General features: G+C 41.8%; 1 protein-coding gene and 1 long non-coding RNA gene across 2 annotated transcripts in view; one reads left to right on the top strand and one right to left on the bottom strand.

The window, feature by feature from the left end:
* ccdc3a (coiled-coil domain containing 3a) overlaps nt 1-10,805 on the top strand; it is a 41,556-nt gene extending 30,751 nt beyond the window's left edge. Inside the window, exon 3 of the mRNA XM_051954496.1 lies at nt 5,675-10,805. Within this exon, the coding sequence (XP_051810456.1) occupies nt 5,675-5,980 (306 nt within the window). The 3' untranslated portion in view covers nt 5,981-10,805. The remainder of the gene's footprint in view (nt 1-5,674) is intronic.
* LOC127535888 (uncharacterized) lies at nt 896-5,666 on the bottom strand. The gene is made up of 2 exons (XR_007944770.1): nt 5,176-5,666; nt 896-2,156 (listed from the first exon to the last, which is right to left on the bottom strand). It is a non-coding gene; the product is annotated as an uncharacterized LOC127535888 (long non-coding RNA).
* Nucleotides 10,806-14,721: the final 3,916 nt, after the last annotated feature.

Genomic DNA, 14,721 nt, shown 5'->3' with positions numbered 1-14,721 from the left:
TGAGCAGAAGGAGGCAGTCTGGGTGTCACTGGCCTCATTAAAACCTGACATCACTCCACTGACTCCAGAAGAATGTCAGATCATTGAAGAGATGCTCAGGGTTCTTGCTCCTTTTGACCAAGCTACAAGAGAACTGTCTGAGGAAAAAAGGGTCTCTGGGTCGAAGGTCATTCCCATGATGAGAATGCTCCACATTGAGCTTCAACGTCAGGCCACAACAGTGACAAAAACAGCTGCTCAGCAACTGGCTGAAAACCTGAGGAAGCGGCTAACTGACACTATTTGCGGCATGGAATCTCTCAGTGTGATGACTCTGGCAACTCTGTTAGATCCCAGATTTAAAAAGAATGGATTTGTTAGTCAGCAAAAGGCAAGTGAAGCGGTGAAGAGACTGCAGTCAGAATGTGCAGAAGAAATAAGGAGCCAAGAGCCTGACCCAGGAGAAGAAGAGCCTCGCTCTTCACATGGGTCAGAACCCAGTTCAGGTATGAAAATACATTTCTGTGGCACTTTGTGATATGATATATCATGTGATAATAAAGTAATGATTAACTATTTTTTTAGGGCACAATCTCTGGAAAACTTTAGATATGGAGGTTGCAGAGACCCAGAAGACGAGGAACGCAACAGCTGACTCCATTATTGAAGTCCAACGCTACCTGGCAGAAACAAACACACCCAGAAACCAAGATCCTTTGCAATATTGGAAATGGAACCAGAAAATATACCCACATCTTCATCAACTTGCACTTAAAACTCTCTGCTCACCATCACCGTCTGTACCATGCGAAAGAGTATTTTCCAAGGCTGGGGAGCTGGTGTGTAAGAGGAGAAATCGCCTGGGAGCAAAGACACTCCAAAAACTTTTGTTTCTCAATAAAAATTCATGAACTAATCACTTTTTTGTCTTTTATTTCATATGATTTAACAGTTAAGTTGACAAATGTGCACATAAGTTAAAAAATTGTAACTCCGATTTTTTACTCCAATTTGCTATATTTTACATACCAACTCAGTTTTAGCATTTACACGAACAAGGAATTTCTTTACCTGCAATGATTTTATAACTACTGCAGGCGTCACTATTGGGTGACCAACACAGTATCAATACAGTGCCGACACAGTTTGTTTAGTGTGTCAATACACTCCTTGAGGTATCATCGTCCCATCACTACACACTACCCCTCCGTTTGCACGTTCCCGCGGAGGGTCCTCCATATTAAGGGCCGTCCCAAACTGCGTAGTGCGGAGGGGGAGTGGACTGTTCAGCCCTTAAATAGCGAGTCTGCATCGATGCTCACTCTGGACAACTTTTTCAGGAAGTGCAACGTCGAAATGGAGGAGGAAACAAACATATTGATGTGAGTTCCACATGCGTCCTTTATTTCTCCCACGCCTTTTTCACACTGACAGAACATCACAAAGAGTGGTGCAAAAAGATAAATCAAAAGAAATAAATCTTCTTCTCTGCTGACGTTTGATTTAATTGTGCACCCCCTGACACCTTAAAATTTGAACACAACTGACAGAATTCATTTATTCATTTGTTGGATTTGAAATTCCAGATAATAGGACTGGAAAACATGTGAGTGAAAAAAGTGGGATGCTTTTGTCTTCTGGAAGCAGCAGCGATCCTTGTTAGTTGCAACCTGTGCCATAGCGCTACAGCCATGCACAGTAGGCGTCTTTGTGTTACCATGGCGATGACGTCTTCCGTTTTTCCGGTGAGGCGACAGGGCATCCCATTCCTGACGATCGTATTTATACCCTCCCCCTTCAATAATAGGTGCCCTCCACAGCTGCGAGTGTGACTTCTTTTGGAGTGACACTCGGTAGTGGAGGGGGAGTGTGTAGGGGGCGGTTTGGGATTCAGCCTCGTACAACAACAGCGTCAGCTTAGCTCGTGTCCGCCAAGTGCTACTACTTTCTCTCTCGGTACTTACACGGCAGGCAGGGACTTTTCCCTGCCGCTGCGTGTGAATCACGTCGTAACACTTGCGGTCTCTGGTACGTGTGCCTTTCCTTCATCCCTCTCGGACGGTTGCGATGTGGCTTGTCGCCCTTGGCGCCTCTCCGCTGCTCTTCCCTTGGTGTCGGCTTCCCTCTGCTGCTCCTGTTCAGCTGCTTTATTGTCCCCTGGCTTCAATCACGCACAGCTGAGAGTGATCGCCTGGGACTCAGGCTGTGTCCGAAATGGCATACTAACGTACTACATTCTCAATGAGTATATACTGTATACTCCGTACTATAAGTATGATTAGAATGCCAACCGTTCACACTGTAGTATACTACTCCGTTTCCCATAATGCATTTCAAACCTCCGACGACAAAAACCGGAAGTACGGCTGTCAAATATCTCGGCTGAATGCCGGCTTCAGGTCGATTTTACGCGAACAAACAGTCGCATAATTAATGTGGCAATTTCAAGGCGGCACTCTTCATGCAGTTATTAGCCAGATTATGCGAATCGTTTCAATTGTAGCTGCAGGCTACTGGAGGTAGCTGCTACTTGTTCTGTATGCTAAGCGAGCTGCTGCTACTAGCTGCTAGCATTCAGTAGCACGTTGTGAGGCGTCTGACAAATTTAAAACGTTGGTCAGAAAACGCCTATTTCTCAAATCTGTGGGGTGATTAGGATGACTACTTAACCACATAAAATAAAATAAAAATCGCCCCGGTCCGGCCACAGATCCCGCGGAGGCTTGCATTTCGGTGGATAGCTCGCAAAGCATTATGGGGCGGTTGAGTATGACTAGTGTGGTGACCGCGCATACTTAAAAAATTTTCTGGATATCGTATGCATCCGGGTATTTCTCACGTACTCAATCTTTTTATACTATCTAATGTGAACGCCCTACATACTTATTTTGACGTCACACTTAGTATGAGTAGTACGTTAGTATGCGATTTCGGACACAGCCTCAGTGATTGGGGAAAAACATCACGTGATTTGGGGTGGTCATGGCAACGACTAATTACACATGCAAATAGACCTTTTTCCGAAACGTCATCATCGAACGTCACCGCCGGTCACCGGCCCTAGCAACACGATTCCGCCATTTTAAGAGGGGTATGCTTTGCCTTGACGACCATTACTTTCCCACGTTTCCCTCCCGATTTGAACGACCAAAAGCAGATATGCCCAAAACCTGCGCTGTTTTTGGCTGTAGTTCTCAGTCATGGAGCAACAAGAACATTTCCTTTTACAGGATTCCGACTGAAAAGGGCCAGAAAAGGAGTTTATGGCTCACAGCATTGAGGCGGATTAACAATAATGGAACCACATGGAGCCCACAGTCAAAATGGTCCTATGTTTGCAGTCAGTATTTCGTCAATGGTATGTTGTGTTTCATGAAATTATTACCCCTTAACTGATTTTCTGAAATTATTAATTAATAAGCTTAACCAGTTGCGCTTCAGTGTCCCGCCCGCGGTACACTTTGAAATCTGCATAAGCAATTTGCTAAATGTCTGAAACTGCAAACGTGATTATACAAACACCATACGCCGATGGAAAGTTTAGATTCTCATGAATCCGCCGGTATAAACCACTTTCAGATGTGATTACCACAGCGGGTAAGAAAAACACATTTGTCCGACAAACAACGAATATCCATCCATCCGTTCTCTATACCCGGCTTCAACATACACAGCGCGACTCACATTTCCGGATTCATTATTAGACACAGATGAAAATATTGCACAAAAAACGGCCATAATCCAACCTTTTACATCCAGATGACACAAGCCAGTAACATATTTTGTCCAAAACATGTCTTGAAGTCGGTATATAATCCACGAATAGGTCATTTTCAAGGAAATGCACCTCGCGATGCGCGTCCGTCATATTTTTATTTACAAATATTAGCGATTTTTTTTGTACTGAAAGTGGCTGGAATTGACTGCAGCTTATGATGTCTATAATTATCTGTAATGTTGAGGGCTAGCTACTTAGCTTAGGCTAGTGCTAGCTGTGCTTCCCACAAAAAGTCAGGGGTCTTTCTACTCACACTGCTATTTTTAAACCTTCTCTCCTCCCTTTCGTTCTGCTAACTACTATGCTGTAATCAGAAGCATTGTCCTCATTATTGTTAGCACCTCATACCCTTGGGCCTAGGGTGGGTAGAGCTCATTTACAGGTATCTGACTCTTAGTTTTGATAATGCACATCTAACGAATATACATACACTACTTCCACTTGAAATTAAAAGGTGTAATGGCTCACCCCGTTAGCTTAACATTAGCTTAGCATAGCGGAGCTGGTGTAGCCATATCTTACAAGGCATTTATCATTCTGACATTGACCTGTATGCACAAAAACGTATAAATATAAGCATACCTCAAAGACAACGTATGAGTCCAGGCTTTTATAAGTCTTCATCTTCTCCATTGTGTGGATGCTTGGGCTGTTGATAAGGTACTCGTAAATGGAGTGCCAAAGAAGATCTGGACACGTAGTAGGGTCGTTTTCCCATGATCCCAATGCAATTTGGTACGGACATGACCGCAAACCAACCAGTTCTATTTTTTCTTTATACCGTAGCTTGGGTTTTGGCTCAAGATTTCCGAAATAATCACCAGACGTTTTTCTCCGGGTCAAAACCGTGTGGTTTCGGCGGTCAAATCACGGTTGCTAATGACTTTGTTGCCCCCTCTTAAAATGGTGGCGTGCGTTGCTAAGGAAGGTATGGTCACGTGTCCCAGACTCTGACGTCACTGCGAAAAGGTCTATAAACTCAAAACACACAGCAACCCAATAAACCATAAATACATGCAAAGCAAACAAAACACAGAAATAAAATGCCACATCCCCTTATGCCGGATCACATATAGACATTGTTAATGTGGTAAATGACTATTGTAGCTGGAAACGGCTGATTTTTAATGGAATATCTCCATAGGGGTACAGAGGAACATTTCCATCAACCATCACTCCTGTGTTCTAATGCTACATTGTGTTAGCTAATGGTGTTGAAAGGCTCATTGATGATTAGAAAACCCTTGTGCAGTTATGTTAGCACATGAACAAAAGTGTGAGTTTTCATGGAAAACATGAAATTGCCAGGTGACCCCAAACTTTTAAACAGTAGTGCATGTTCCTTCTGGCAAAGTGCATTTATACACTGAGTGAAGCAAAACACACTGACTCCCCTCTGGGACTCTGAAGGCACTCACCCCTGTTCGCCTGTTGGTTCAGGTCAGCTCTGGTCCACCAACAGCATGGAAAATGAGGGCCCTGGAAATATAAAAGTATGTGACCCTCACATTGTCAGAGAGGGATGGGAGGTTTATGGGGTGATGCATTTATGTTACACAGACAACCCTGTTGTTGAACAGGGAGTGGGAATCATGTGTGGCTAAATGTAAATACTGAGGGGTCAAGACCTCCACTTTGTTTCCTCCCCCTTCCTTCTAAACATGTTGGGTTTCTTGGAGGAAGAACAACAAAAGCTATATAGAGAAATATCAGCACTGTTGAGATCTAAAGACTAATGTTTTCTTCATTTTCTCACAGAAGCTGCTGGGAAAATCCCATTATCAGTACTCCCACACTACAAAAGCAGCTGCCATCTTGTCAGCTGGTAGTTTACAACAGTTTGGTTAGCCTGTAAAGAAAACAGCCCTTCCTTTATGCTAACTAACAACACTGTTCTCCCCTCTGTCCTGCCTCCAGCTGCTGTGCTCTTCGGTGCAGGCGGCGCTGTTTGAGGAGGAGGAACAAGGCCGGAAGCTGCAGGAGCGTCTGGCCGCGGCCGAGAGGAGGAACCGGCAGCTGAAGGAGCGCGTTCGCAAGGTGAAACGCTCCCTGAGGAACGCCAGAAAGGCAACACGCAAGGCCGAGCAGGAGGCCCAGGAGCTGCAAGAGAGGCTGAAGGCTGCAGAGAGGAGGACAGGGCATCACCTCAACGCCATAACGCAGGAGGAACCTCCACGGGGCCGCTACACAAGTGCAGCAATACGCCATAGGATGCAGCTTTAACTCACTTGTTGGAACCTGCAGCACTCACCTGGACTGAAAACTGGCTGTGGAGATGGAGAGACTGCTGGGTGGTCTCTATGCAAAGGACAAACAAATGTTACACACAAGTATGCACACTTTAAAGTAATAATCTACATAGTTTTCATGTAAATAAACCACGATCTCTCTCTTGTATCAATAATGGTTATGATACACTGAGGGTGAGGTGATTCCTGGCCAACTGACAGAAGAACAAAAGTTTCCTGAAAGGAGAACATATATTTTCTGACTGGTTTCTCTTGCAGGCCTTTATGACTGGATTCAGAACTTGTTAAGCTCCTGCCTGGCCGTGATCACATGTGATGTGTTTGACTGCTCTGACACTGAGCAGGACTCACAGCAGCAACAGGGGCTTATTGGAGTACAAAGTGCAAATCATTCCGTTTCCAATTCAACTGTTGATCCTCTAAAATTTAACCAAAAACTATCAAGATAACAAGAAGAAAGAGTTTAGTGAAATGAGCATGACACCCCTGCCTGTAGTTACCAGGTAGGACACAAATGAAGCTATATACTATATATATTGGAAGGTTATAGATGCAGTGTTTAATGATCAAATGTCAAGATATATCAGCTCTAATTAGCTAAAAAAAATATAGCAGAACTTAATACCCCATTAAACATACAGGTTCCTTGTTTTCTTGGTCTGAATACATAACCAAAAGAACTCTTACGATTTCATGTAAGATTCAGTAACTGGATTTCTGGCCACTTGGAGTACGCAGAAACAAGCTGTAAACACAACAATGACACATTTTCTAAACAAGTGAACAAACAGTTTCTTATCTGCCAAAGACTGTATATAAAAGACGGATGTAGCCAAAATCACGTCACCAATTGGTTTGTGGAGTTTGACATTTAGCCGCCACCATCGACATCTTTGACACAGATGTGATGAGTTAGGGGTTGGACTCTTCGGAGTAGCCTGTGTTTGCATTTTCAGGACTGTATTTCTAGTACCTTGTTTTTCATTAGTTCTGTTTTGAGCCAGATAACATCGTGATCACTTGTTTACGCCAAAGAGGAGCTAGCTTTTGTAGCCCACAGATACAAATAAAGAAGAAGAAAAAAAGACAGTTTTAAGTGGAATACTCATTTAAACTTATACCTTTTTTGTTAGAAATGACAGTTTGGGTGAAATAAAGCTTTAGAACTATCAGTAAATGGACAGAAAGTAGTATTTTGTGTGGAATAAACTTGTAAAACTGAAACTGCAGCCTCCTCTACTGCAGACACAAGATACACACGTGGACAAAATTGTTGGTACCCCTCAGTTAAAGAAGGAAAAACTCACAATTCTCATTGAAATCACTTGAAACTCACAAAAGTAACAATAAATAAAAATTTATTGAAAATTAAATAATCAAAAACAGCCATTACTTTTGAATTGTTGATTAACATAATTATTTAAAAAAACAAACAAATGAAACAGGCCTGGACAAAAATGATGGTACCTCTATAAAAGATTGAAAATTATTTGACCAGAGTGACATGATTAACTCAGGTGTGTCATTTAATTGACATCGCAGGTGTTTCCAAACTCATAATCAGTCAGTCTGCCTATTTAAAGGGAGACAAGTAGTCACCCTGCTGTTTGGTGAAAAGGTGTGTACCACACTGAACATGGACAACAGAAAGCGAAGGAGAGAATTGTCCCAGGACATCCGAAAAAAAATTATAGACAAACATCTTAAAGGTAAAGGCTATAAGACCATCTCTAAACAGCTTGAAGTTCCTGTGACAACAGTGGCTCATATTATTCAGAAGTTCAAGACCCACGGGACAGTAGCCAACCTCCATGGACGTGGCCGCAAGAGGAAAATTGATGACAAATTGAAGAGACGGATCGTTCGAATTGTATCCAAAGAGCCCAGAGCAACCTCCAAAGAAATTAAAGGTGAACTCCAAGGCCAAGGTACATCAGTGTCAGATCGCACCATTCGTCGTTGTTTGAGCCAAAGTGGACTTCATGGGAGACGACCGAGGAGGACACCACTGCTGAAAAAAACTCATAAAAAAGCCAGACTGGAATTTGCAAAAATGCATGTTGACAAGCCACAAAGCTTCTGGGAGAATGTCCTTTGGACAGATGAGACCAAGCTGGAGCTTTTTGGTAAGGCACATCAACTCTATGTTCATAGACTCAAAAACCAAGCATACGAAGAAAAGAACGCTGTCCCTACGGTGAAACATGGAGGAGGCTCAGTAATGTTTTGGGGCTGCTTTGCTGCATCTGGCACAGGGTGTCTTGAAAGTGTGCAAGGTACGATGAAATCTGAAGACTATCAAGGCATTCTGGAGAGAAATGTGCTGCCCCGTGTCAGAAAGCTTGGTCTCAGTCGCAGGTCATGGGTCTTCCAACAGGACAACGATCCAAAACACACAGCCAAAAACACCCAAGAATGGCTGAGAGAAAAGCGTTGGACTATTCTAAAGTGGCCTTCTATGAGCCCAGATCTGAATCCCATTGAACATATGTGGAAGGAGCTGAAACATGCCATTTGGAGAAGACACCCATCAAACCTGAGACAACTGGAGCTGTTTGCTCATGAGGAGTGGGCCAAAATACCTGTTGACAGCTGCAGAACGCTCATTGACAAATACAGAAATCGTTTAATTGCAGTGATTGCCTCAAAAGGTTGTGCAACAAAATATTAAGTTATGGGTACCATCATTTTTGTCCAGCCCTATTTCATTAGTTTGTTTTTTTAAATAATTATGTTAATCAACAATTCAAAAGTGATGGCTGATTTTGATTATTTAATTTTCAATAAATTTTTATTTATTGTTACTTTTGTGAGTTTCAAGTGATTTCAGTGAGAATTGTGGGTTTTTCCTTCTTTAACTGAGGGGTACCAACAATTTTGTCCACGTGTGTATTATTACTCTGACAAGGAACACGGTGGAGTTATGTGACGATCAGTGTTGGTTTCTCTGTCTGTCTGTCTGTTTGCGACATTACTAAAAAACGAATCAACAGATTTGGATGAAATTTTCAGGGAAGGTCAGACATGACACAAGGAGCAAGTGATTAGATTTTGGCAGTGATGCAGCTTATAGTCTGGATCCATGGATTTGTTAGAGATTTCTTTACCATTGCGAGATAGCGGCATGGCGTCACTGTAACCATGACAACAGGTGAACACTACATCAGCTGCCTGCTGATGATCACATGATTGTGATCCTACAACAAATCCACCACTGTGGACTTATCAGGACTTATCCATTGGAAATTATACAAGGAACAATTGATTAAATTGTGGGGGTGTTTCTGAGTCCCATCAATTCCCGCCACTCACTACATATTTAGGTCATTTGATTCGGTATCCATACATAATGTACACATGGATAACACACGTTTGCACTCAGTGGAAGGTCATTTTGTTTGTGGGTACATCTGTATTAAATGGACACAGTCTATGTTTCCGTGATTTCTGATCATCAATAACTAATAATCAAAAGCTGCATTTCTACAAAAAAATGCTGCATCTCTGTCAATGCCATATGAGGGAATGAACAGCCTTGGTGGAGTACTGTGTACTCTGAGTGCTTTTCTTGTCTGCGAATGTGACGACACCGAGCATGTCCATATGGTAACAACCTGTCAGTCACAAGCCACGTCCTAACACATGCCGTGCTTCATCAGCTATTTTCATCTAATTGTGACCAGAGTAATGCGTTATTGAAGTAGATTTTAAACCAGCGATCAAGGCCATAAACTGCTGTGCAAAATGCTTACCGAGGCAATAAATATATTGAGAAGTAGAGCCATGTTTTTTCATTGACTTCTGCACAACTTGACTTCTTTTTGCAACCAAAGGAGTCGCCCCCTGCTGGATGTTAGAAAGAACGCATGTTTAAGGAATTTCTGCTTTGGGTTCACTTTTTAGACCTGGAGGCTACATCCATCTTTTATATACAATCGATGTCATTGGTATAGTTGAATGATAAACATCATTAGGATTCATTTGGAGCCAATTTCTGGTCACTTGCTGAATATAACTGAAAAAAAGAGTCTTTCATAAATAAATTCTGCTCCATGTTTATCTTTTAGTTGCAAACTTTCCACGCTATCTATTGCTGTAAAGCTATGCAAACAGTATATTTTTAGAGCTTTACACTGCCTGCTGCTTTTGTAAACTATATTGGTGATGAGAGCTGAAAGAGTAAGCAAACCAGAAGAATCTAAACAAGCAGTTGAAAGATGCTAAATTGCCTCACAGAGCTGAGTGGAACTGCAAAGTCGATTACAATTCTACAGTTCTACAATTTCATTTATCAGATGCTTTTATCCAAAGCGACGCACGTCTGAGAGCAGAAACGGCACAAGCAAGGATCTAATCAGGGGAAAACAACCTGGATAAAGAGCCAGAAAGCAAGTTTAAGTGTGATAATAGGACCGTGGTGTCTACAGGCAGTGCTGACATAGACTACAGACTACATGTTCATCATTGTCTTTCACAATGTGTTGCCATTTGATCCAGAAATAATATATTAAAAATATGAGACCTGCAATGTCTGTTTTAGTCTTTTAGTTTCTGCAGCTTTAACGACGGCATAACAATAACTAAGCAACTGAACTTAGAAAAGACACATTCAAAAAGATGTGATCACGGCCGAGTGGATCGATGATGAGAGTTCAAAGTTTTGTGTGACTGAGAATTCTGGGACATTTGAGATGGTTCATTTATTGCTGATTCAAGTGTTTTAACGTCTGGAACATCAGCTTGTATGTGAATATTTTTATAGGAATGTTTCTCTGCATATAAAATTTGATTTGGATGAACATCAGTGTGAACGTGACAGCGTTTTCAAGAAGAGTATTAACATCTGGGTCAGTGGAGTACAAAAAAACAAATAGTCACACACACACACACACACACACACACACACACACACACTGGGTCAGTGAAGCAGCATCACACAGAGTGTAAAGAGAGGTTGAGGTCAGTACTGCATGTGTTTATGGGCAGTATCTGCGTGTGTGTGTGTGTGTGTGTGTGTGTGTGTGTGTGTGTGTGTGTGTGTGTGTGTCTGGTCCATCAAGTGACTGGAATGTGTTTATGTGGGCAGCAGTGTTCTGAACAGCAGGACGTCGCTGATATATTCCTCTGAATCAGTCTGAAAAAACTGTGGAAGGAGGCGAGCGGCCATCACATCACGAGACCTCATTGAATGGAAGGAAAACAAATCACCAAAGCACCGCATAATGAGAGGCAGGCTGGACGGGATGCAGAGCAGGAGAGATTTGCTCATCAAAAGCTGATCTGCAGTTTCTGTCATGTAGTACATACACGATGAATCGCTCTGAGATAAAGTGGTGAGGAACGAAGCAGGAGCTGAGCAGTGAGCTGCAGTCAGCGATCAATGAGATGCTGAAACAACAGAGAATTACTAACATGTTCCTTTGTTTTCCCATCCTGTCAGAGACACTTAGGGCCAGGAAATACGCAGTCAGAGCAAATGGTAGCACAGTTTGATTTGGCAGAAAACATTTTGCTGTTGCAAGAAGATATCAAAGACTCTGAACAGCAGAAGAGATGCAGCTGTGATCCCTTAAAAATAATAATTATTTTAAAAAAACATATAATGCCAGTCAAAAGTCTGGACACACCTTCTCATTTGATGTTTTTGATTAGTTTAATGACTATTTACATTGAATGCATCAAAACTATGAATGAACACATATGGAATTATTTAGTAAACAAAAAATGTGAGGATGCTGTGGTAGTCATACTGGTTCAGTGTGTCGTCACTTTGGAATAAATCTCCAACAGTGTCACCTGCAAAGCACCCCCACACCATCACACCTCCTCCTCCATGCTTAATGGTGGGAACCATGCATGTAGAGACCATCCATTCACCTTTTCTGGTCTCACAAAGACAGTGCTGGTGGAAACAAAGATCTGAAATTTGGACTCATCAAACCAAAGTACAGATCTCCACTGGTCTAATGTCCATTCCTGGTGTTTCTTGGTCCAAACAAACCTCTTCTGCTTGTTACTTTTCCTTAGTAGTGGTTTCTTAGCAGCTGTTTGACCATAAAGGCCTGATTGGGTCAGTCTCCTCTGAACAGTTGATGTAGAGATGTGTCTGCTACTAGAACTCTGTGTGGCATTTATCTGGGCTCTAATCTGAGCTGCTGTTAACTTTCCATTTCTGAGGCTGGAGACTCGAATGAACTTCTCCTCAGCAGCAGAGGAGACTCTTGGTCTTCCTTTCCTGAGCGGTCCTCATGTGAGCCAGTTTGGTTGTAGCGCTTGATGGCTTTTGTGACTGCACTTGGAGATACATTCAAAGTTTTTGCAATTTTCCGTACTGACTGACCTTCAGTTCTGAAAGTAATGATGGACTGTCGTTTCTCTTTAGCGGATTGGTTCTTGTTATAATATGGATTCTAACAGTTGTCAAATAGGGCTGTCAACTGTGGACCAACCTGACTTCTGCACAACACAACTGATGGTCCCAACCCCATTAAGAAAGCAAGAAATTCCACAAATGAACCTTGAAAAGGAACACCTGTGAAGTGGAAACCATTTCAGGTTCAGCAAAGGGTGGCGCTACAAAGTATTAATGCAAGGGGGCCGAATAATATTGCACGCCCCACTTTTCAGGTTTTTATTTGTTAAAGTTTAAAATATCCAATAAATTTTGTTCCACTTCACGATTGTGTCCCACTTGTTATTGATTCTTGACAAAAAATTAAAATTTTATATCTTTATGTTTTAAGCCTGAAATGTGGCGAAAGGTTGAAAAGTTCAAGGGGGCTGAATACTTTCACAAGGCACTGTAGTTTTTACTTCACTTTGAATTCAGGATTTTGAGTTCCTTCCTCTTTCATTGCTGCTAATCTTATTAAACCTATCTTTATTGTCGACGAAATGCAAACTAGATATATAAAAAGTTTTGTTTAGCAGAAAAAAAATCAGGTCTAAAGGGGTTTTAAGAAGTGAAAAGTGCAACCTGTCTCATTAAAATCTCTGACATCTACAGTCTCCTGTTCTCTTGCTGCTTAAGTGTGTGCTGTCCTAAAGTCAAGATTGAAAGAACTCTCTAAGACCTGCAGCCAAAAGCTTGTGTATATTTAAGAGTCATTTTACTTTAAGTGAAAAAAATTTACAAGTAGTGTAGTTTTCAAACAACTTCTATTTTGTCCAGAACTTGTCCTCCCAGCAGATTCAGCCCAGTGGCAGATTGTCGGATGCAAAAAGAAGTGTCCAATAATCACAAAGTTTCAACTGGAACTTTACCTTTCCATAAGATCATGGTCCCCAAACACACTAGAAAATCCACCAAGGACTGGGTCAGAAATAGGAGATGAAGGATTTAACTGGAGAGGACCCAGTTAAAGCACAGATTTGAACCCCGTTGAGGTCTTGCTGGATGACTTCAAATGACTCTACATGCAAAAAAAAAAAAAAAAAAAATCCACAAGAAGTTATTCCTGCTACTGGTGACAATATTCACTTTTGAGGCCACTGAACAATATTATATAGGGTATATATATACACCCTATATATAAGATAATTTATTATTTCCACATAACCTACTTTTTCACATTACTGTATATGCAGTCATAGAGTATTAAATCTAAATAGCAAATCACAACAGATAAGGATGTCAGGGTGCAGGGAGCTGCAAAAGCAATAAGAGGATGAACCTACTGGCAAAGTAACACAAATTTCTGGTTGTTATGTGATGAATATTGTTGCTCATTACTGGTCAGCTGGCAGCCACTGAACTGGTGAAGAATGAAGATCCCTGAACAGCTATGCCCCATGTACATGATAGTCCACCAACAGCTGGATCATTCTTCAGGGAACTACAGGTACTATGTGTGTTGTTTTAAAGTTTAAAAAATATATTTCTGCTTGTTTTGTAGCATTTAATTGTTAAAGCAGTGTGCAGAAATTGGTACATGTTGTAGGGTGGACATGATCTAGAATTGTATAAAGATTCAGTCAATGTTCAGACTGTTACACAGCATGATAAGCAAGTCAAGCAAAGACAAAATATCCATCCATCCATCATCTACACCGCTGAATCCTCATTAGGGTCATGGGGGGCTGGAATCTATCCAAGCTGACTTAGAGTGAAGACAGAGGACACCTGGACGGGTCACTAGTCTATCACAGGACTACATATAGAGACAAACAATCACACTCATATTCACACCTACAGACTATTTAGAATCACCAGTTAACCTCAGCATGTTTTTGGACTGTGGGAGGAAGCTGGAGAACCTGGAGAAAACCCACACATGTACAGGAGAACATGCAAACTCCATGGAGAAAGAACCCAGACCGGGATGGAAACCGGGGATCTTCTAGCTGCAAGGCGAAAGTGCTAACCACCAATCCACCGTGTAGCCATGACAAAATATTAGAAGAATTTAAAAAATAACTGCAGAAATGATGTGTGTGATTACCAGTAATGCAATTATCTTTCAATTATTGATACTCAAACTCTCCAGTCAGGTACAATATTAAAGCCACCTGATTAATATTAAGTCGTCCAGCTTGTGCTGCAAAACACCTCTTTTCTCTTGAGGTCTCGACTCCACAGACTACTGAAGGTGTCCTGTGGTATCAAGCACTAAGATGTCAGCAGCAGATCCTTCAAGTGCTGCAAGTTGGGTGGGTCCTCCATGGATTGGACTTGTTTTCCAGAACAACTCAGAGACACTCTAGATTGACCGTGTT

The sequence above is a fragment of the Acanthochromis polyacanthus genome, chromosome 1 (genome assembly GCF_021347895.1).
Source record: "Acanthochromis polyacanthus isolate Apoly-LR-REF ecotype Palm Island chromosome 1, KAUST_Apoly_ChrSc, whole genome shotgun sequence".
Taxonomy (NCBI): Eukaryota; Metazoa; Chordata; class Actinopteri; family Pomacentridae; genus Acanthochromis; species Acanthochromis polyacanthus.
The sequence above is the reverse complement of the archived record's forward strand: the minus strand, read 5'-3'. Positions and strand labels throughout refer to the sequence as shown.